General features: G+C 42.1%; 1 protein-coding gene across 5 annotated transcripts in view; it reads right to left on the bottom strand.

The window, feature by feature from the left end:
• Positions 1–24,866, bottom strand: part of RBFOX1 (RNA binding fox-1 homolog 1) — a 1,331,074-nt gene that overhangs the window by 482,915 nt on the left and 823,293 nt on the right. For all 5 annotated transcript variants that reach the window (XM_040356987.1, XM_040356988.1, XM_040356986.1 and 2 more), the window contains exon 6: positions 15,170–15,230. In XM_040356987.1, the coding sequence (XP_040212921.1) occupies positions 15,170–15,230 (61 nt within the window). The remainder of the gene's footprint in view (positions 1–15,169; positions 15,231–24,866) is intronic.

Consider the following 24,866-nt stretch of genomic DNA (forward strand, 5'->3'; position numbering starts at 1 on the left):
CCATAGTGTAGCCAAAGCTCCTAGGCAGAAGCAAATAGAAGCAAATATGCATGTGCAGATGTGCATTTGCAGTTGCCCGTCTTGTGGACCATAGGCTAATGCCTATGTGCATGTGCAGAAACATATACACACACACACACACACATTAGCCATTAATGCTGGCACCAAATGACCTGTATAAAGATAACAGATGCACTAGTGCAGTGCTGTCTGATCTGCATCTTTACCCAAGTATGATCCTGTATCTGCATCTGATTGCCTGTGTTTGACCTGGCTTCCTTGACTACGCTTGATAATCTCCAGTCCTGACTCCGGCTTGCCTTAACCTTGTTATACCTGCTATTCTGCCTGATTTCCTGCTGCCAACCTTTGCCTGTCTACTGGCCAATCTCTGCTATGCCATATCTGATTATCTGTAATTGACCCGGCTTATCTGACCCTGCTGTAGTTCTGCTTTATGCAGTATCTGGTGACGCTGGCCTGCATCCACTGTTGCTTCTGCTGCCACCTGCTGCTTATGATCCAGCCTGGTCTGGCGACCCAAAAGCTGCACATCTCTACCTTCAACAAGAGATTCCCCAGGCACTCCTACCTCACTGCTCTCTCGCAGCCACTGTCACAACTCCAGTGGTCCCTGTGCCAGGACTGTAAGAGAGGTCTCCTTCTACATGTCAGGCTCTGTTACAAGGTACATGACAGGGAGGATCTGGACAACCAGTCATGGTAAATGTGTTGAGAGATGTTCTGTCCACTATTTGAGACATACATGAGTTAAAGTCACTTCCTAGTAAGTGAGCTATGGTTGGGGCATTTGCTAAACATGCTGTTATAGAAATACCTATTTAGAGCTATCTTCAGGCGGGTCATGTGACTCGCGGCCGCTTTACAACTCTGATACATGGCTTCTGCGGGAGGGGCCAATATCTACCTCTGACATCAGCTCAGAAGATCACATGGCCTCCCGCAGAAGCCCTGTCTTTGGAGCTGTAAAGCAGCCATGAGTCATGTGACCTGCCTAAAGATAGCTATAAATTGGTATTTACAACGCTCATTTTTAGAAATGACTTACACAGTGTGGTATGTTATGCTCTAATAGAGTTGTTTTTTTATTTTTTCACAACAGCGGCGCGGGGCAGAGACAGAGACACAGAGGGAGCTGACAGGCAAGGAGGAGGGGGTGAGGGGGAGAGAGGAGATCAGAGAGGACAGCTGCGTATGACCGAGGGAGGCACTCTGACCACGGTGATCAGGGCTCAGCAGCCCTGATTTTCATGGTCAGTACAGAGAGAGTATACAGGAAGTGGCAGGCTCAGGGTTTTTTTTTTTTTTACAGGTTAGACGGTGGCAGATTACACAGCACAAGCACTGTGCTGTTTAATCTGCTTTAAGGGACCAGGATCCGATTTTTTTGGGGGGTCAACATACACTTTAAGTAATATTAACACTCATATAAGTAGATTTGTAGAGCAAAACACAAATTAAAAATGAATAACCATCAGCAACCGAGTCCCTAAATAGTTTAGAAAGGTTTCCTTGTAGCAGGAAGAGATTGTGGGACTTTAATTGAAGCATGATGGATAAATGTTTGATGAATAAGTATAATATTAACACTCCCCACTCCTCGGTCATGAGTTTTCTACAATAAGGCTCTGGTTTTAAGCCATTTTAGGTGTCTAAGCACTTTCATACATCTACCTGGGGTGCGCAGACCCTAAACATTCAAGGATATGATATGCATATAAATGTGCTGGGAAAAGGTTATAAATTTGCTTCGGAGTAGATATCACCTACTGTATAGACTAGTGTATCCGCCCCTATAGGATTTCAAGGCGAGCCAGGATAAGCATTCCTCACAAAAACTAAAACAGATAAAAAACAACTGAAAACAAAATCAAGAAACATTTACAGCATAAACCGATGACTTTACTTTTTTCCATATGTAGAGCTATCAACCACTACAGCATAACCGTGGGTTACTGACAAGGATTGAAGGAGTCTGAATGGGATGTTCAACCAAAATATTAAATAGTAAGACGAGCAAGGCCTACAGTTTCTCCTCAGATACTCTTAATGTTGCATGAGCCCAGAAGATGAGGTTACATAAACAGTAACAATAGGTATCGCGCAAGGGAGTTTAACAAGACACAAGGCCACTCATTAAAATTAGTGGGGAGCATCGATGGTTTAAAAAAAACCACAACATATAGCAGGGTTTCCAACTTTCAGAAATTCTACAAACAGTTTGTAAAATCTGTACTTTTTGCATCTGTCCTTGAATGTCTATTACGGACATGTAGGCTGCATGACGGTAACCGACATTCATGGACAAATGCAACAATTACGGATTTTACAAACTGTTTGTAAATTTACTGAATGTTGGCAACCCTGACATACAGGGATATACAATGCAATACTGACATATAATCACACACATAGGTTGGACTTGACGGACTTGTGTCTATTTTCAACCTCACCTACTATGTAACTATGTTACTATGTATCAAAAAGGAAGATACTTGGAGATAGAGGCACTTGCAGTCAAATTAAGAAGGAGCCATATATGTGCAACAGCAAGTATAATTTCTGCAGCCTGGAGAGATATGGCTGACCAAAAAACAGCACATTGACATGGCATGCCCTGGTCGATGATGCCCCTTAGCTATTTAATAACTGTCAGAAGGTGGGGGAGGCAGGCGGCGGGAACCTTCGACTAGACTAGAGGTTTTTTTTTTGGGCCCGGCAGTGGCAGTTGGCATTGTGATTATCGATGGATTTACACCGGGGGACTTTTTTTTAATCTTTTAATAAAGAACTTGTCAAAAACTGTTTTACTCACTTTTTCATTTTTTTGGTGAATGTGTAGGGGTACTATGTACCCAATTCTCATTCACATAGGGGGAGAGGAATCTGGGGGCCTTGTTAAAGGGGTCTTCCAGATTCTGATAAGCCCCTGGTCCAAAAAAACCCACAAGCACGGACAGGGTTGTGGGGAAGAGGGGGCATGTGGCCAGGTATGGTTTAGGAGGGGGGGGCACTTACTCATCCCCTCCTTTTTTTGGCCTGCAGGGCTGCACACCATTTTTTCCTTTGTTGCAGGGTTCCCATAATATCCATACCAGACCCAAAGGGCCTTTCTTAATTTTACATTGCCAGCATTTATTTGTTTACATTTCAGCTGACAGAGTCATCGGTTGTTAAAGCAGAGTTCCACCCAAAAATTGAACTTCTGCTTTAAGTGATGGTGACCCCCTGACATACCACATTTGGCATGTTATTTTTTTGGGGGGGAACGGGTACCCAGTTTTTCACGGGCGCCCAGCTCACACCTCCTCTTCTGGCTCTGCGGCGCCGGAAGGAAGTTCACCTCTCCCCCGCCCTCCCTGTAATCTGTGATGTGTCCCAGGAGATTGCCCGGCCATTCACAGCGTGCAGCGCGGTTTGTGAATGTGCAGTGCCTGCCTGGCTGTGAAGCCACAGTCGAGCGCCCACAGTTAGAATGCTGGCACGGTGGAGAGGAAGGGGTGAGGAGCAGGGCTTCATGCACCCGCATTGCTGGACCATGGGACAGGTGAGTGTCTGAATATTAAAAGTCAGCAGCAACTATTTTTGTAGCTGCAGACTCTTAAATGGGTGGAACTCAGCTTTAAGACACGGCGGCTGGCTTACCTGCCTGCTCCTTAACAACCAGCTATTCTTCACACATTAAAATCAGTTGATAATTTTTTGACCAATCCAAATTTTAATCATTCTGAAATTTGGAATTCATTAGGAACTTAATATATGAAACTAGATGAAATTATTTTTAACAAAATGTGTTACTATTTCATTTGGAGATTTGTATACATAACTTTTAAAGCTCAATAAAATATAATTTAAAAAACCCATGCCAGGTTAGGTTATTTTTTGTTTTCTGTGTACTATTGGAGAATTATCCTTTAACTTCTTCATGTCGCAAGGATGTAATGGGAAATTAGAAGAAATCCCCTTTTCTTTGGAAGATTTCTCTTCACCTTTTGTTCTCGGGACACTCAAAAATTTACCAATAGTAAGAATAATTTTTCTGCACCAGGCTCAGTGAAACTCACATGCTCTTTTGTTCACATATTAAAACAAATGGTGCAAAAAGTTCTACATTATCATCAGGGCTAGCAAAGTTTTTTGAGCATGGTGAGGAGTATGATGATTATCCTTTTAGCTGCAGAAACTGTATTCAACCACAAAGATTGCAACAGAGTGCTTGCATTTTTTATCCATAACGTGTTTTGCAACCCCCTACTAGAAGTGCCTTGACAATCATCTAATTTTAAATGTTGATAAAGAACAGGAACAAAGGACGATGGCAAAAGCAGACTGCTGCGACCCAACTTGGACAACTTCACTGTTTCTCTTGTAAATATTAACAATGAACTACTTCACAGTGTCTGCAGCTACAGGAATGAGGGATTGTTTTTTAAGATTATTTAATACTTATGTTATGATCATGTACATATTTAAATATCTATAGCATGGGTGCAGCTGGGGCATGGACAAGATGGTCACGTAAAAAGTGAGCTCCACATACAGGACTGGATCAACAGCATCTGCCTGCTTTCCATCGACGATCCTTGCATTTCCCAGAGCCAGGCCAGCACACCAGCTACAGGAATGAGGGATTGTTTTTTAATATTATTTAATACTTATGTTATGATCATGTACATATTTAAATATCTATAGCATGGGTGCAGCTGGGGCATGGACAAGATGGTCATGTAAAAAGTGAGCTCCACACACAGGACTGGATCAACAGCGTCTGCCTGCTTTCCATCGACAATCCTTGCATTTCCCAGAGCCAGGCCAGCACACCCACCACCTCTGTGGAACCGTGGCGTAGAAAAGAAAGCCGGCTCCCATGAAAGCTCAAAAAGTTCATGTATCAAATGGCCATGAGGCTTGGCTCTTACCAGCAAGATCTTTCCTCAATGTATATTTTCCTCTCAACCACACCAAGCCACAGCTTTATCATCTGATCTACAATCAATATGGCCATTAAAATCGTAACCATCAATGCCAAAGGTCTCAATCACCCTGCAAAAATATATTCTCTATGGAAATTTGCGGAACAGTCAAAGTGTGACATCCTTTGTGCACAAGAGATCACTTCAAGGCATCTAATTAATCATGCTGCACAAACAAAAATTTTACTAACACCTTTACTGCCTGCGCCTCAGCCAAAAAGAAAGGCATCCTTGTCGCCATCAAAAACTATCTTTCTTTTCAGCTCCATACCTATGTAGCGGACCAAGATGGAAGATAACTTATCTTTGTTTGCTCTATCAATGATGCAGTATACACCATTGTTGCAGTCTATAGACCTAACACAGCTACGATTCTTTTCGCAAAATCCACAAGAAAGTTTATGACCATACAACAGTGAGCAACCATATGGTGCAGAGACTTTAACGCCACCCCAGACCCCCTCCTAGATTCTTCTTCCTCCTCATGTCAGAGATGAAAACCCTTCCTGGGACCCCTCCTGCCTGTATTACATCTGCATGATGTATGTTGGAAGGCAACATGAGATAATATAATATTTCTGGAGGTTCTACATATTTGTTTACATTCCCAAGATCCTGTAGGCTGATGCTTGCAATTCCATGGTTTTAAAAGGTATAGAGGAATTTTGCCCCAAGCAGAATCTGCATAGCATGGGGGGGGGGCTAGCTCATGTGTGTGTAAAACAGTAAGACCTACAAGAAAGCTTGAGAGAGTCTACCCTGTGAACAATGATTGGGCCAGAGGCAAATGGGTTGGCAATGGGGGGAGTTTGAATAAGTGATGAGCGAGTTTTTGTAAAAAGGAATGTTTGAGAGAGATCAGTCTCTTTTTTGCTGAAGACCTATGCTGAAGCCACATGGCTCTTGAAGGCCTCATGGAAGCTTGATGGCTTTAGCCTAACTCCATGAGGCTCACAGAGGCCTACTCCTTTTCCAGCTGGAGCTCAGCCAGCAAGGCTTACCTAGAGGAGGGGATAAGTCTTTTCATTATTAACATTATTGTTATAGGCTTTATAGATATCTGCTGTTAGTATATGATGTTCCTATTTTTAAAGGAAATACATTTTACTTGTTTAGAAGCAAATGCGTCTGTCTTCATAGCTAACATTATATCATTAGGCCTAGCATACTCTGTTATATTAGTAAATAAAGGGACATAAAATGAATACATAGTTGCAATAGCTATATAGGTTACAATAGAGCATTGATTATTGCATCGGATTCATCAATGTATGACAATACCAGAATGCTGAATAAAGGGATTATACGTTTTTCACACCCTGCCAAAACTCTTACTCCTGCATCGAATTCTTCCTCCTCGACCAATGGACTTTACAAAAAGTTTTAGAATCCACTATTCTTTCCATTACATGGTCTGACCATTCAACGGTAAGCATTACCATAGAGGACATTGCCAGCCCTTCTCCAGGATATCTATGGTGACTAAACACCCAGATCCTTCAGTCCCCTGAATACTTACCTTACCTATGTAAGCAACTTGAATCCTTTTTCCTACTGAACGACAACTCAGGATCGGACACCTAAATATTGTTGTCCTCCCACAAAACCTTTATGAGGGGCATGTTTATTCAACTTGGTGCAAGAGACAGAAGACATGGGAAGCAACAAGTTGACTAATTATTAAAAGATATCCAAAATACTGACTCACTAAACAACAACCACACCCTGACCTTAAATCCAGTCTGGAACTGAGATTACTACTTCTAGATCATTTTGACAAAGTCCAGAAATGCTGCAAATGCATTTTTATAGCTCTGGCAACAAATCGGGGAAACCTCTTGCCAGAAAAGCATAGGGCAGTGTGTTAAATCCTATATACCCTTCATTGCCACCCTACCACAAAAGAAAAATTAACCACTTAAGGACCGCCTCCTGCACATATACATCGGCAGAATGGCACGGCTGGGCACATGTACGTACAGGTACGTACTGTATTAGTACCCAGCCGTGGGTCGCAGGCGCGCGACCCGGTCCGAAGCTCCGGGACCACGGGTCCCGCGGACCCGATCGCCGCTGGAGTGCGGCGATCAGTCCACGGAGCTGAAGAACGGGGAGAGCCGTGCTTCACTGTGGCGGCTGCATCGATTGTGTCATACCTTTTGTAGGGAGACACGATCGATGACGTCACACCTACAGCCACACCCCCCTACAGTTGTAAACACACACTAGGTGAAACAAAACTCCTTCAGCGCCCCCTGTGGTTAACTCCCAAACTGCAACTGTCATTTTCACAATAAACAATGCAATTTAAATGCATTTTTTGCTGTGAAAATGACAATGGTCCCAAAAATGTGTCAAAATTGTTCGAAGTGTCCGCCATAATGTCGCAGTCACGAAAAAAAATGCTGATCGCCGCCATAAGTAGTAAAAAAAAAAAAATTATAAAAATGCAATAAAACTATCCCCTATTTTGTAAACGCTATAAATTTGGCGCAAACCAACCGATAAACGCTTATTGCGATTTTTTTACCAAAAATAGGTAGAAGAATACATATCGGCCTAAACTGAGGAAAAACATTTTTTTTATATATATTTTTGGGGGATATTTATTATAGCAAACAGTAAAAAATATTGAATTTTTTTCAAAATTGACGCTCTATTTTTGTTTATAGCGCAAAAAATAAAAACCGCAGAGGTGATCAAATACCACCAAAAGAAAGCTCTATTTGTGGGAAAAAAAGGACGCCAATTTTGTTTGGGAGCCACGTCGCATGACCGCGCAATTGTCTGTTAAAGCAACGCAGTGCCGAATTGTAAAAACCCCTTGGGTCATTTAGCAGCATATTGGTCCGGTCCTTAAGTGGTTAAGAAACTCACAAGATATAGCTGATGCATTCAGCACCTATTACAGTGCTCTTTATAACTTAAAAAACAAACCTTCCCTAACACAACCAAACCCTATTCCCATTCAAGCTTTTTTAGACTCAGTACACTTTCCAAGCTTAATTGACAGACAAATAGATACTTTAAATGTAACTTTTACAATCTCAGAAATAGACAGAGCCATTGACACCCTACCAAACAGGAAATCCCTGGGCTCAGATGGATTTGTAGGGGAAAACTACAAACAATTCAAACCTATTCTGAATAAATACCTAGTCCAATGATGCTGCTTCCTCTGCCTCCATCTCGCAAGAAATTTTAAAAGCGATGATTGTAATGTTACTGAAACCAGGGAAGGAACCCAATACCCTGCAAAATTTCCATCACATATCCTTGTTAAATCACAACATGAAATTATATGCTAAAATCATAGCAAATAGACTGGTCAACCTACTTCCAACCCTTATCCACCTCGATCAATCTGGCTTCACGAAAGGTGGTCAAACCTCAGATGCTACCCGAAGGAAAATTAGATCCCAAAGTACCATCTCAGGCTTTAATATTGGACCCACTGAACATAAAATAAACCTATTCGCGGATGACATTATCCTCTTACTAACCAACACCACATGCTACCTGTCCTTGGTACAAAGAACTTTATCGGAATTCAGCGATGTTTCATATTATAAAGCAAAAGATTCTAACTAATTTATTCTACAAGTACATGGACCACAGAATCTATCTCTTATTTAGGATTAAAACTACCCAACACAACATCTTCTCTCAGCCGAGCTAACTTTACTTCCTTCCTGAACAACCTCCCAAAAGAACTAGAACAGTTCCCCAAATTAGCCCTATCATGGTCAGGCAGATAGCAGCATTTAAAATGCTTACATTACAGCAATTACTTTACCTATTCAGATCACTACCAATTCTGATCCCTAGCTCATTCTTTACCTTACTACAAAGTATCCTTGGATGCTACATATGGCAAAATAAAAGAACTACATGCTCCCTTGCCACTCTCCTGAAACACAAACTGGTGGGAGGCGCAGGTCTTATTAACTTTAGAGAGTACTACAGACTACTACACTACTACTCTGCACTACTAGCCCAACTAAAAACATGGGGCCAGATTCACGAACAATTACAGCGGCGTAATGTATCCCCTTTACGTTACTCCGCCGCAAGTTTTCGTCGTAAGTGCTTGATTCACAAAGCACTTGCGTGTAAACTTGCGGCGGCGTAGCGTAAAGCCGTCCGGCGCAAGCCCGCCTAATTCAAATGGGGCGTGTACCATTTAAATTAGGCGCGTTCCCGCGCCGAACGTTCTGTGCATGCTCCGTTAGGAAATTTCCCGCCGTGCTTTGCGCGAAATTACGGCGCCCCGACGTGTTTTTTGAACGGCGACGTGCGTTACGTCCTTTCGTATTCCCGGACGTCTTACGCAAAAAAAATAATTGAAATTCGACGCGGGAACGACGGCCATACTTTAACATGGCTGCTCTAAATCTAAGCCATGAAATAGCAGGCTTAAGATTGCGACGGAAAAAAGCGACTAGCGACGACGTAAGAGAATGCGACGAATGCGCGTACCTTTGTGGATCGCCGTAAACAGCTAATTTGCATACCCGACGCGGAAAACGGCGCAAACTCCACCCAGCGGTCGCCGAAGTATTGCATCCTAAGATCCGAAGGCATACGAAGCCGTACGCCTGTCGGATCTTAGCCAAAAGCCGTCGTATCTTTGTTTGTGAATTACAAATAAAGATACGACGCGGCAAATTTGAAAGGACCTTGACAACTGGCTACTCAGTTCACCCTAAGTGAACACACAGAATAACAATTTGTCACCCACCATTGTTGCCTCTAAATTGGCATTTAACTACCTACTAACCAATGCTCCCAAAGGGGCTTTCTCCCATAGAATACCACTAACAATATCTATGCTCTCTATATTCTTACCCAATCTCTCAACATGAATATGGCTAGATAAAGGTATTTGATTTGTCTCAGACCTCTACTCTAATAACCTCCTTAGGTCCTTCACATCACTGCAAAATGTCTTTCCCCTCACTCCGACAGACTACTATAAATACACACAAATAACACACTGTCTGCTTTGTAACCCTCACTACATACTGATGTATATCCACTCATATGAAAATATCTTTCATCACCCACAACAAATATAAAAAGGTAGCTCACTATTCTATAACATGCTAGGGGACAAAACATCTTTCAGTAAATCCTTATCATTACTTAAATGGGAAAAGGATATCGGATGCTCCTTCAGTGAATCCCAATGACGAACAGCACTAAAAACCAACTTCAAAGCCTTGAACCTTTGGGAACTAGTTCACAAAATGACCCTTAGATGGTACATTACTCCCTCTATAATGCACACATATGACCCTACCACGCAGCCCCCGTGCTGGATAAATTGCAGAGAAAAAGGAAATATGTTTCACCTTCTCTGGCAATGTACTCAAACATCTAAACTCTAGCAAGAGGTATTTCAACTCCTTTCAGAAGTAACATGATTATTGCTAACTCCCTCTCAAGAGCTTGCCCTTTTAAAAATTGGTATGGAAAAACTCCCTTACTGTTTCCACACTATAACAACTCACATTCTTTAGTCATTCCACAAGAATAGTGGTGTCTATCTAAAACTTAAGCTGGTCAATTGGAGGACAGAAACAAAGGAATTATACTTTCCCAATCCAGCTACAGTCATGACTAAATTGCTTTGCTTTGAGAGTGGTAGAAAAAAAATTGTCATAACATGATATAGCATGGATATCTGCATCAGAAACTCCATGTAGGACAGCTCACATGTACATCATGTATTCCGCTTTCTGATGAAAATGACAATATTGTGTACAGTGTGTACAGTATGTTAAACTAAGTACCAACATTTCAATTAAGTAGTTGTATTTTTCATACATTTTTTATATAGAAAGCAGCTGCAATATGATTGTACACTGCCAAAGATGTAGGATTTTAATGACTCCCACATCCTTCACACAATTATGTCAAGAAGTCAAAAAGATCTATATCTTGCACTAATAGGACTTCAATTTGTTCATGAAATTTCTTCTCAGATACAGGTCGATGCACACAGCTGAGAAGCACCTTCAAATTTAATTTTCTTCCCACTACATTTTCTGATGGCTGTATTAGCCAACTTTTTTTCTGAGTCAATGTAGGAAAGACTTAATTCATCATGACGAAAATAACACCAATTAAAATTTATTTTATCTTGTCAGCAAGATATGTGCTGGCTCATAAGTGTGTGGGTTAATCATGTGTGAGAAGAGCTAATGTCACTCTCTCACTGAAAGAACTGCCACCAAGCCTGGTGTTTTCATTTATGGAGGTAAGCTCTTTGTTGTGGGTGTTAATGGCTATATTTGTCTCGATCTATTAAATGTCAATTATTCTTTGACATTTTGGCATTGCAAATGGCTGGTCATTAGAGAAATCACTGCTCTTTCCTACTGCTTATCTATTTATGTAATATAACTGAATACGCCATTCCTAAGTATGTGCTATACTTAGTTGGCATTTTGCATAAGTTTTGTATTATAAATGTAAGAGTCCTCTCAGTGAGGTTGAGAAACCATTACCTGATAATACAGCAGTCCTACTCAAAGTTTATGTGCTAATTCACTGTTCATGTTTACACCAATAAAAGAGTGGATGCCATGAACTCACTAAAGTATACACAGTATAGGAGCAGGTGCAGCTTCCTTAAAATTGCTGAATTGCCAATGTTGGTTCGGTCTACATAACTCAAAAAAGCATACAACAAAAGACATTAAAGTGGAGCTCCACCCTAAAATGGAACTCCCGCTGATCGGAACCCTCCCCCCCTCCGGTGTCACATTTGACACCTTTCAGGGGGGAGGGGGGTGCAGATACCTGTCTAAAGACAGGTATTTTCACCCACTTCCGGCCACACAGTCTCGGGTAAACTGCGGGCATGACGTCACCTTCCATCCCCCCCCATTGTGTTCTGGCAACACTCGGCTCCCAGAACACAGCGGGAGCCAATCGGCAGGTGTAGCGCGACTCGCGCATGCGCCGTAGGGAACTGGGCAGTGAAGCTGGAGCGATTCACTTCCTGGTTCCCTCACCGAGGATGGCGGGGGGCAGCAGAGTGACGAGCGATCGCTCTTCTTCTGCTGCGGACGGCGCTGGACTCCAGGACAGGTAAATGTCCTAATATTAAAAGTCAGCAGCTGCAGTATTTGTAGCTGCTGGCTTTTAATATTTTTTTTTTCAGTGGACATCCACTTTAAGGGGTTGAAGACCCCTTAAAAAGGAGTTGCAAATGGACCATGCAGCTTAAGCAAGGGATTTTATTACACATGGAGAATTACAAAACACAAAAAAATGGGTAAAAGCCACCACAGGCTTGGTTAAAAAAAACAACATTGTCTAAAAATGTTGTAGCTGCACCACACATCACACCATGCACATGTGTCCTACATTCATACTGACATTTTAATTTCCCATTGGTATGTAGCAGGTTCTGAGGGTGTTAATATCACATGTTGAAAATTAGTGACACACTCCGTTGGTATTGTCAGATATTTCTCGATACCAAACTGGATATTAAAGCGTGTGTATTGATAGTAGTACTACTAAAGGGACCTTGACAACATCACAAGGCTTCTTCCAGGTATCATATGGGTCGGAACTTCACATTTTTATAAACTGCCACAGTGTTGTAGGTAACTGGATGTAACCACAATGTGTCAGTTCTTTAGCGCTAATTTGCACAAGACAGAGTGGTCTGCCAAATGTGTGCAAATGTGTCAAGACACGCAGGTTATAGTCACATGGTTCTGAATCTCTTTGGTAAAGTGAAGTGAAGTGCACAATTGCAGGATAATAAGACAGTCAAGTACCGATCGGTCTGCTCACCCGACCGTTGCGGTATAAAAGTCTAAAAATTCTTCCAATCGCACACCTTCCTGGGGAAATGGCTCAAAAGTACAAAAATGGGTGCTGAAGCAATCACCAGCTGGGTTCTGGAACAATCAACCACATGAACATATTCGCCAGCACACCGCGGATAGTATATAATGTCCAAAAAGGTTTTAATGCACAGAAAACATCACAAGAGGTGCACCCGTTTTCTGTGCATTAAAACTTTTTTGGACGTTATATACGATCCGCGGTGTTCTGGCGAATATGTTCATGTGCACAAGTATAACAGCCTGTTCCGGATGTACCGGTGGAAGCCCCCTCACCAATGTATGACTTGTGTGGATCAAGCCAGATCAGCTGCTTTCACTTGGATCCTAGATCAGGAAAACTGGAGCGGTGGCACTCATATGGTCTGTTTGCTGTATAGCTGTAAAGACGCCTCAGCGTACCTTCATCAAGTGTCACTACTATGATCTCATGACCGACATGCTGAAGAAGCTCACCCTGATTGGGCGAAACATGTCGGTCATGACACCATGGCAGTGGTGCTTAGACATCACAGATGACGCAACTCAACATGCCTGCACATGCTCAATGTACTCTAAGAGGACAGCGGGATTCATCTTGGTAAAGGAACGCTGAGGTGGCTTTACAGCTTTACAGCGAAAGGAACCATACGAATGCCACTGCTCCAGTTTTACTGATATAGGATCCAGGTCAACGTGTCCAATCTGGCTGGATTCATTGGAGCCATACCCTGTTGAGCAGTCTTCCACTGGGACATTTGGAACACAGCCTGTGACTGGCTATCCTTGTGCAAAGGTCAAGTGAGCGTACCAATCAGTCCTTGATTGTCTTATTACACTGCAACTGTGCACTTTATTACTTCAACAAACAGATTCAGAACCATGTGACTATAACCTGCATGTCTTGACACATCTTAGCACATATTTGGCAGACCACTATGTCTTGAGCAAGTTAGCGCTGAAGAACTGACACATTGTGGTTCCATACAGTTACCTACATCACTGTGACTGGGTTTGGCCCCATATGATACCAGGGAGAAACCTCATGACGTTGTCAAGGTCCCTTTAGTATTACTACTATCAATACACACTCTAATATCCTGTTTCGGAATTCCTACTGTTTATTAGGTAGCGAGAACTATCTAACAATACCAACAGAGTGTGTCACTAATTTTCAACATGTGATATTAACACCCTGAGGCCCCATACACACCATAGAATCTATCCGCAGATAAATCCCATCAAATGGGTTTCTGCAGATAGATTCTATGGTGTGTACACTCCGTCGGATATTTATCCGCGGATAAATCTCCCCTGGGATGGATTTCCAGCAGATGGATATTTGCTGACATGCTCAACAAATCCATCTGCTGGAATCCATTCCAACGGATGGATCCGCTCGTCTGTACAGACTTACCGGATCCATCCGTCTAAAGGGATTCCCCGCACGCGTCGTAATGATTTGACGCATGCGTGGAATTCCTTATATGACAGCGTCGCGCCCGTCGCCACGTCATAATAGCGGCGACGGCGCGACACGTCATCGGCAGAGGATTTCAGCGCGGATTTCAATGCGATGGTGTGTACACGCCATCGCATAGAAATCTTCTGAAATCCTCTCGTGTGTATGGGGCCTCAGAACCGGCTACATACCAATGTGGAAATTAACATTTCAGTAGGAGTGTAGGACACGTGCATGGTGTGATACATGGTACAGCTGCAACATTTTTAGACAACATTGTCTTTTAGTGGTGCTTTTTGTTGTTGGTGGTTTTTACCCAGTCTTTTGTTTTTGTAATTTTCCATGTGTTATACAATTTATTGCTTAAGCTGCATGGTCCTTTTGCAACTCATGTTTTCACCATGTTAGCACAATGTATTCCTAATTGTGTCTTTTGCATGCCAGTATTAGGAACTTACAGCTCAAAAAGAGACTATAATATATATTTTTTTATATCATCACATTTTTAAAACATAAAAACATATGTTTTTACTAAAACGTCTGGCCTCAGAAAAGTGATGGTGATTTGCACAAAGGGATAGTTTGTCAAACACTTGGGCCTGTGTTTCCATTCGGGTAAATGAAAATGTATTTTTATTGAATTTCACTTTCAACCAGTCTAGCCATTGGAGGGAATTTGGCTTTACTGGTTTTGCATATCAAGTGCTCTATTAAGTCAATCACCCACTAATGTAATTATTTTTCTATTCAGTAATTCATCAGTGTCATATGAGCGTGTGTGTCTGTCAGTTATAACAGATGCTTTATTATAAAAATCAACAAAGTGTTGTAAAAGAGAAAATATAATTACAGAAAGAAAAGCTTACCATTTGTGTATGGATTCAAAGTCTTTTTATTTGTCATCACACGTGCTGTAGCATTATTAACCTAAGCATATAAAAATCTGAATTAGTTTTTGACATTATGTGATTAGATGTTCTCTTTTTATGCATTTTAACTTTTCCATAAAAATGGCATTCATTCGTTTTTCTAACAATCATATTAAAGCATAAAACAAGGGTAAACATAAATAAATCACATGTACTAATATTTACTTAGCTCAATGCATTAGTATACATGATCTCAATTAGGTAACACATATCAATTACAATTTAATAAAAATACCTTAGAAGCAAATTTAAATGGTTTGCATAATTTCAAATTCAGGAGTATGTTTGTATTTTATGAAAACCCACTGAAATCGTAAATATGTAATCCAATAAAAGAACCCAGTATAAAAACAACATAAAGTGTAAAGGAGAAATTACCAAAACACTACCAACTGCACAAGAAGGTTTATGGGGGTAATAAACACAAAACATGCCAAAAAGCAGAGTCTGGCAGACTGGCACTCAATAACTTATAGAAAAGAAACTGATCTACCAATTGACTTCTGTTCAACCACCCTGTTGGTTTTTGGACTCTCGATCAGCACTGCAGGCTATAGTCTGCAGTGCTGATCAAAAGTAGGAATCAACTAAGTTTTTTATTAAACTCACTAGTACAATGTAAATAACTGACTCATCTATGGACTGCCTTAGGCCAGGTCCACACTTGTATGACAAACGCTTCGACATTGGGAGCTCATGTCGCATTACGTGTGAGTCGGTCCGACTTTGAAAATGCTACCTGCACTACTTTGGTCCGACTTTGATCCAAATAGTAAAAAAAAACAGCATGGGTTCCCCTTCCAATAGCATACCAGGCCCTTTGGTACACAGCCCGGCGGGTCAGGAAAGGGGGTGGGGGCCAGCGAGTGCCCCCTCCTTCCTAAACCATACCAGCATGCCCTCAACATAGGGGGTGGGTACTTTGGGGAAGGGGGCCCTGCACTCCCCACCCCAAAGCATCTTGTCCCCATGTTGATGAGGACAAGGGCCTCTTCCTGACAACCCTGGCCATTGGTTGTCGGAGACTGTGGGCAAGGGGCTTATCGGAATCTGGAAGCCACCCTTTACAAAGGGTCCTTCAGTTCCTGGCCCCCCACCCTATTAGAATGAGTATGGGGTAAATTGTACCCCTACCCATTCACCTAAAAAAGTGTAAAAAATAAAACACAGTACACAAGTTTTTAAAGTAATTTATTAAGCAGCTCCAGTGTCTCTTCCGACTTCTTCTCCCCTCTCCGGCTCTTCTGTCTCCTGCGCTGATGTCTCCTGCCTCTGTTCTTATATGCTTCACTTCTGGCTTGTTTCTACATAATTAGAGTCAGAACATGAATTCCTCAGATTAAGACTTTAAACCGGGCCAAAAACAGTTTCATTGTAAAAAAAAGTCTTCAACATTTATTGCACATTGATAATATATAACAACATGAACATGGGATATACGCAACAAATACAAATTGGGAACATAAATGGAAACCAGCTGCAAGGAAAAGCCCAGAGCTTTGTCAGACAGACAGAACGTGTTTCAAAAAACAAAATGCAACTCTTCAGGTTCAGAGGGCTTGCGGGTTCCAGATCTGTGGCTTATATCCCAAATGTTGATGCTCCACCTATAAAGATGAAGAACATAACTCAAAAATAAAAAGAAAGCTATGTCCGTCAGAGCAGTGCACAAGCAACAGAAAATGTGAATGACATCAGCTAGAGGTCCATATAATGTGGAATGGTATTGTGTGGCAGACACCACCAGCCACATCTCCAGCCACATAATTTTGTCTCCAACTTTAAGATCCATAAGGCATGTCCAGATATCTGGCAGATGAATACAACCATCTTTAACCGATGATGTTCTGGATGATTTAATTTTTGATATACATTCTCTATCAAACGGACCTGTATCAAGGGGGAAGTACTATTCTATCTCTCCTCTATAGCTATGGTCTATATAGAGTTACACCACTAGGTTACACAATAAGACCATTCCATATTATACAGACCTCTGGCTGATGTCATTCACGTTTTCTGTTGCTTATGCCCTGCTCTGACGGACATGGCTTTCTTTTTATTTTTTAGTCTGACAAAGCTCTGGGCTTTTCCTTGCAGCTGGCTTCCATTTCTGTTTGTTGTGTATATCCACATGTTCATGTTGTTATGTATTATCAATGTGCAATAATTTTTTAATATTTTTTTTACTATGAAACTGTTTGTGGCCTGGTTTAAAGTCCCAATCTGAGGAATTCATGTTCTGACTCTATGTATCAGTCCAGAATCAGTTTAAAGCGGAGTTCCAACCTTTTTTGATGTTTATTAAAAGTCAGCAGCTACAAAAAGCATAGCTGCTGGCTTTTAATAAACATACACTTACCTGCTCCACTGTCCAGCGCCGCGCCGCATGGAGCTCCGCTCCTCCCCCCCTCTCCGCCGGCGCCTCTATCCTAACTGTGGGCACCCGGCCGTGACAGCTTTCAGCTTCACGGCCGGGCACTCACTGCGCATGCACGAGCGGCACTGCGCTACCTGATGGACAGGCGATCGCCTGGGACCTGTCACGTGTCCCAGGCGATCGCCTACAGAGAGGGGCCGCCAAAAGGCGACGTATAGCCTTAGTGGTCCCTTAGTGGAAGGAGGAAGTGGGACAGGAAGTCCCACTCCTCCTGAAGCCACCACTCCCCCCCAAAAAAATTACATGCCAAATGTGGCATGTAAGAGGGTGAGGAGTGGATTAAAGGGGAGGTTCACCCTAAAAACATTTTTCTAACATTTCATTGTGCATACTTCCAACATTTACAGTATGCTGATTTTTTTTTTGCTGTACATACCGTCTTATAGCTATTTTCCACCCGGCTTCCGGGTTCTCACTCCCGCGGGAGTAGGCATTCCTATGAAGAGGCTTAGTGTCATGTGGGACTTCGCCCAGATGATTGATGTCTTGACAAAACCTTCCCCCCGGCGGATAAGGCGCGACACAAGTTTCCAAAAGAAGCCGAATTGCGAATCGACTCTATACGGCGCTATACAGCGCCTGCGCACCGACTAGGAGCCGTGTAGAGCTGACTGCGCAGACGCCGTATAGAGCCGACTCGCAGTTCGGCTTCTTTCGGAAACTCGTGACGTGCCTTATCCGCCGGGGGGGAAGTTTTTGTCAAGATGTCAATCATCTGGGCGAAGTCCCACATGACACTACACCTCTTCGTAGGAACGCCTACTCCCGCGGGAGTGAGTTCCCGGAAGCCGGGTGGAAAATAGCTATAAGATGGTATGTACAGCAAAAAAAAACAAAAAACAGCATACTGTAAATGTTGGAAGTATGCACAATGTAATGTTAGAAAAATGTTTTTAGGGTAAACCTCCGCTTTAAGCGGAAGTTCCACTTTTGGGTGAAACTCTGCTTTAAGTAATTAGCTGCGGTAGAGGGTATCTTTAAAGTTTATATATTATTAAAGCAGAACTTTACTTTCTAAAAAAAAAGTGCAAGTGGGAAGGCTTTTTTTGTTGTTTTTAAAACGTTTTTATTAGGAACAAAAAAGATTCACCAGGTACATGGACAAGTAAATAAACACAACACAACAGGTAAAAGAGAAAGGAGATTGTATACAGCAATCAGCTAGTGTATCATATCATAAGAAAGATTCTGTGAGCCAATTTATGCTTGATGCGATGACAGTAGCTTGAATGAACCATGAGAGGTAAATCACAAACATATCAGAAAGGAACCAAAATAAAACTAAAAACAAAAATGCAGGTCAGTCTTGAAGTCTAAACAGGAACCAAGGGTTCCATTTGGCATTAAACAAGTGGGTGGAGTCATTTAAAGTGTGGAATATTTTTTCAGACAGCATTATTTGATCCACTCTTGTGACAACTTGTGGGAATGGGACTGAATGTGTCTTCCAGTGCAGTATTATTGCCCACTGTACAGCTATGCAAACAGAGTGGATCAATTTCATGAGGGGTTTTGGGGTGTCTGGTAAACTTTTCAATAAGAGACAGTGAGTGTGTGTCAGAGCCATGTGTCCACCAATTTATCAATCAGCCCTAGGGCCTCCTTCCAGGTCGGTTGTAACTTTTCACACTCCCAGAACAGGTGTAAGAATGAGCCCTGAAGGGAGCAACCTCTGAAGCAGAAGGGGGAAGCTTGCGTGTATATTTTACTGAGGTGCAGAGGGGTGTAATACCAGCGAGTTAGCAGTTTAATAGCGGTTTCCCTGACTGTCAGGGATTTGGTGAATTTTTGCATGTTTTGCCAGCCTGTCCCCCAATCCAAGTCATCCCCATTAAGGTTGAGCTTCCGTTCCCATTGGGACAGATATATCAGTGTGGGACTCTTGTTAACCGACTCCAATGATTTATAGACTCCTGAAATTTTGTTGAGGGGCTGTTTGACATAGGCCTTCAAAAAAGGCATTGGTATTGGAAAGCGGCACCCTTGCCTCATGCCACTACCTAGCCTGAAGAAATCCAAACTATACCCAGGGATTGTGACCAGTGTTTTGGGGTTCTTATACAGAGCCTGGAAAGTATGTAGGAATTCCCCTGGAAAGCCCATGCGTTGTAACAGAGTGGACACATATCTCCAAGACACACTGTCAAAAGCCTTATGAATGTCTAGGCTTACCAGAAATAGTTTCCGGGAAAACAGGTTAGCATCCTGAATGATGTCTGTAGCAAGACATATATTGTCATTAATGAGTCTGTGGGGAATGAAACCAGCTTGGTAGGGAGATATAAGTGTAGAAATTACCCCTGCCAACGTATCTGCCAAGTCAGATGTCAATGTTAATGACTGATATGGGCCTATAATTCTGGTGGAGTGTGTGATTTTTGTTTATCTTAGGGATGAGAGACATGTTTGCCAATAACATCTCCTCCGGGAAGCTACCTCCTTGTTAAACTGAGTAAAAAGCTGAACCAATCTAGTGGATAAGGGGAAGGATTTTTTTTATAGTAAATAGAAGAGAAGCCATCTGGACCAGGCGACAAGCCTGTCTTTAGTGCTTTGATAACTTTTGTAACTTCTGCCTGTGTGATGGGTTAAGTTTTGACAATTGGGAGGGGGAAAGAGTGGGAACTGTGATGGCATTAACCAGGCCACATATTCATTAACGGGTTCTGACTGCATTGGTGCTAGTAGGGTAGAGTAGAATTGTTCAAAAAGTTTGAGATCCTCCTGCATGTGAGATGTAGTCTGACCCGAGTAAGTTGCCAATTTGTATACATGGGGGGGACGAGTAGACTAGTTCAGCCTTCTAGCGAACATGGTGGAGGAAGTGTTACTGTGTAATAAGAAATTTGGCTTTGGACCATCTAAGAGATTTCTCGACCTTATCTCTGAGCAGTGCGTCCAGTTCCAGACACTTCTGATCAATAGATAGCCTAGTTGATTCCAGTCAGTGCTGCCGTATAATTGTAAAACTGGTCAAGCTCTGACGTGAGTGTGAGTATTTTTTGCATGTTCAACTTGTTCCGGGCAGAGGCTAAGCTAATAGTTTACCCCGTAATACCGCCTTATGGGCAGTCCAAACCATAGAAATAGGAGTTTCAGGCAGGGTCTTGAGATTGAGACCTCAGACTCAGAATTGCCAAATCTGAAATAAGTGCCTCGTTTAATCTCCACGTTAAAGGAGTGGGGGCAAGCCTTAAAAATTCTGTCTTAAAAGATGTTACGCGGTGGTCCGACCAAACACAGGGATGTATAGATGCAGTGGGTGAGTTAGCTAGGATAATCGGAGAGGAAAAAATGTAATCCAATCTAGCGTAACTGTTGTGTGGGTGGGAATAGAATGTGTATTGCTTAGCCCCAATATTGTGTGCCCGCCATTTATCCACAAATTGATAATCCTGTAGCCCACAGGATAGGGATCTAGGGAAGGCCTTAGTGGAAGCAGCCACTGTGCATCTATCTAGTGTGGAATTAGCTACCATATTAAAATCCCCTGAACAATCATGTGTGGGAATTAATATGCAGCCAGGTGGTCAAAGAAGGTTGTAAAAAAATTATATGTGTATTGTGTCACCGGCGCTCATCAATATTGAAAATGTGTTTTGGTGTTTTTCCATACACTTATAATCAAATGATCTGCTGCAGCATGATGAACACCTCAAAGGTGTATAAGAATTGTGAAGAAAAGGAAATACATACGTGTAAAAAAATACATATATATTGCTGCACTGATCCTATAAATTTGTGTAAAAATAAATACACCAACAGCTTAAGTAAATAAATATACCCACAATGACCCTTGGTCATATATGAAAAATCATGCAAATCAAATCAATACACCATAAAAATATATATACAAGTGCACACCAAAAAACCAAATGCCCAAATATATTCAATAGATGAAAAAACAAAACTGCGCTAATAATTGGCCTAAGAAATAAAAAATTACAGGATAAGAATGAATAAGAGGCAGCAGCTGGCGTGCCATACACAAAATGACATAAAAAATGGGAGCAAATAATAAACAATATTAAAAATAATAATAATAATATGGATTGCCAGGGGTGTATTATATGTCAAGTCCATACACAAGATGTTAATTAGCACAGATCACCCTTGAATCAGAACCAGTCCATAGGAAGAGGTTGGTAAAACTGTTAGGCATGTATAATACAGATCTCATTTGGTAATTTCAGCAGACAAAGTCATAGAAATCCACACCACCAAAGTGATTGAACAAATCAAACTAAGTGAACCCTTCACCGGTAATGAGAGGCCGCTTACCAGAGGGCAAGCAAAATGTGCATTTGGCTATAGCCCAGCCGCAGCCTTTGTATTCAATGGATCCCACAGAGGCAGATGTCAGGAACCGCTCAATAGTATCAACATCCAATTCGTCCAGTGAGAGAGTAGAAAAGAAGATGCACCATAGCGTAACTCTGTATCAATTAGGCATTTATTTAAAACAGTAGTTCTACTTACAAACGAAAATGTAAAAACAGCATTTAAGAACAAACAAAGCCGGCCGGCATACAAGGACCCTCCTCATTTGCGTGGTGACGTCACTGCGCGTCCTCCCAGACGCGTTTCATCATCAATAGTAAGTTTTCATGACGAAACGCCTATTGATGACGAAATGCGTCTGGGAGGACGCGCAGTGACGTCACCACGCTAAGGAGGAGGGCTCCTTGTATGCCGGCCGGCTTCGTTTGTTCTTAAATGCTGTTTTTACATTTTCGTTTGTAAGTATATCTACTGTTTTAAATAAATGCCTAATTGATACAGAGATACGCTATGGTGCATCTTGTTTTCTACTCTCTCACTGGATGAATTGGATGTTGATACTATTGAGCGGTTCCTGATATCTGCCTTTGTGGGATCCTATGAATACAAAGGCCGCGGGTGGGCTATAGCACATTTTGCTTGCCCTCTGGTAAGCGGCCTCTCATTACCGGTGAAGGGTTCACTAAATTTGATTTGTTCAGTCACTTTGATGGTGTGGAGTTCTATGACTTCGTCTGCTAAAATTTCCAAATGAGATCTGTATTATACATGCCTAACAGTTTTAACCATCTCTTCCTATGGACTGGTTCTGATTCAAGGGTGATCTGTGCTAATTAACATCTTGTGTATGGACTTGACATATAATACACCCCTGGCAATCCATATTATTATTATTATTTTTAATATTGTTTATGTGTATGGCGCGGCTTTGCTTCCATTTTTTATATTCAAAAGTACACTCAAAAAACTCAGTAAGTAAAATTGTAAAAAAAGTCCAATTGCTCTTCAGAGACAAAAATCTTGTGTGGATTCCATGTGTTAAATAGACCAAAAAAACTGGTGAATCTTCCACCTATTGTGCCACCGCCACCTATTTCCAAAATGCACACTTACCAGATCGAAATATAATAATCGCCTATAAGGACAAGCAGCACGCTGTTTCCCAGGTTTTGGTGGGCTTTTCCTTTCCTTGCGGCTCCCTCACTGCACTCATTGTTTGGAGCCTATCCGACCGGCACGAAGACTCCAGCGTTAACCGAGCTCCACTAACGTTCTGCGGTATCCGCTGGCGTGCGCTCCACGCCTTGGTTCCTAAGCGGTTCTTCGTCAGGAGGTAGCCAGTGACGTAGTTCCGCCTAAACAGTTTACCCAGAAGCCAATTTTACTTACTGAGTTTTTTGAGTGTACATCTATTGAATATATTTGGGCACTTGGGGCCAGATTCACGTAGAATCGCGGCGGCGTAACGTATCCTAGATACGTTACATCGCCGCAAGTTTTCATCGCAAGTGCCTGATTCACAAAGCACTTGCGATGAAAACTACGCCGGCGGCCTCCGGCGCAAAGCGGGCCAATTCAAATGGGCGTGTGCCATTTAAATTAGGCGCGCTCCCGCGCCGGACCTGCTGCGCATGCTCAGTTTCGCAATTCCCGGCGTGCTTTGCGCGCCGTCATTTTTTTGAACGGCGACGCGCGTAGCGTACTTCCGTATTCCCGGACGTGTTACGCAAACAACGTTAAATTTTAAATTTCCATGCGGGAACGACGACCATACTTTATACAGCAATACGATTGCTGTGTAAAGTTAGGGCAGGTCAAATAATGACTAACTTTGCAACGGGAAACTAGACTAGCGGCGACGTAGCGAATGAGAAAATCCATCGTGGAACGCCGTAACTCCTAATTTGCATACCCGACGCTGGTTTATGACGCGAACTCCCCCCAGCGGCGGCCGCGGTACTGCATCCTAAGATCCGACAGTGTAAAACAATTACACCTGTCGGATCTTATGGATATCTATGTGTAACTGATTCTATGAATCAGTCGCATAGATAGAAACAGAGATACGACGGCGTATCAGGAGATACGACGGTGTATCAGGATATACGCCGTCGTATCTCTTTGGTGAATCTGGCCCTTGTTTTTTTGGTGTGCACTTGTATATATATTTTTATGGTGTATTGATTTGATTTGCATGATTTTTCATATATGACCAAGGGTCATTGTGGGTATATTTATTTATTTAAAGGGGTTGTAAAGGTTTGTCTTTTATTTTCTAAATTGGTTCCTTTAAAGCGGTTCTCCACCCTAAAGTGGAGTCCCGCTGATTGGAACCCTCCCCCCCTCCGGTGTCACATTTGACACCTTTCAGGGGGGAGGGGGACAGGTAAGTGTCCTAATATTAAAAGTCAGCAGCTGCAGTGTTTGTAGCTGCTGGCTTTTAATATTTTTTTTTGGCGGAACATCCGCTTTAAGCTAGCGCATTGTTGGTTCACCTACCTTTTCCTTCGATTTCCCTTCTAAATGTTTTTTTTTTATTTATTTTTATTTCTCACTTCCTGTTTCTCCTCAGTAAGCTTTCCACCATCATCCGAGCGGTGGAAAGTCATTTAGAACAGCTTACTGAACAGCTTATTGAGGAGGAACAGGAAGTGAGAAATTCAGACAAAGAAAACAAAGGAAAACACATTTCAGAAAGGAAATCGAAGGAAAAGGTCAGTGAACCAACAATGCACTAGCTTAAAGGAACCTATTTAAAAAATAAAAAAACAAACCTTTACAACCCCTTTAAAGCGGTTGTAAACCGCATAAACTTTTTTTTTTTCCCCCCAAACCTGCAATGCAAAAGGCATAATAGGCTAGTATGCATCGCATACTAGCCTATTATGAAATACTTACCTCGGAACGAGGTGT

Source organism: Rana temporaria, chromosome 6 (genome assembly GCF_905171775.1).
Source record: "Rana temporaria chromosome 6, aRanTem1.1, whole genome shotgun sequence".
NCBI classification, from domain to species: Eukaryota; Metazoa; Chordata; class Amphibia; order Anura; family Ranidae; genus Rana; species Rana temporaria.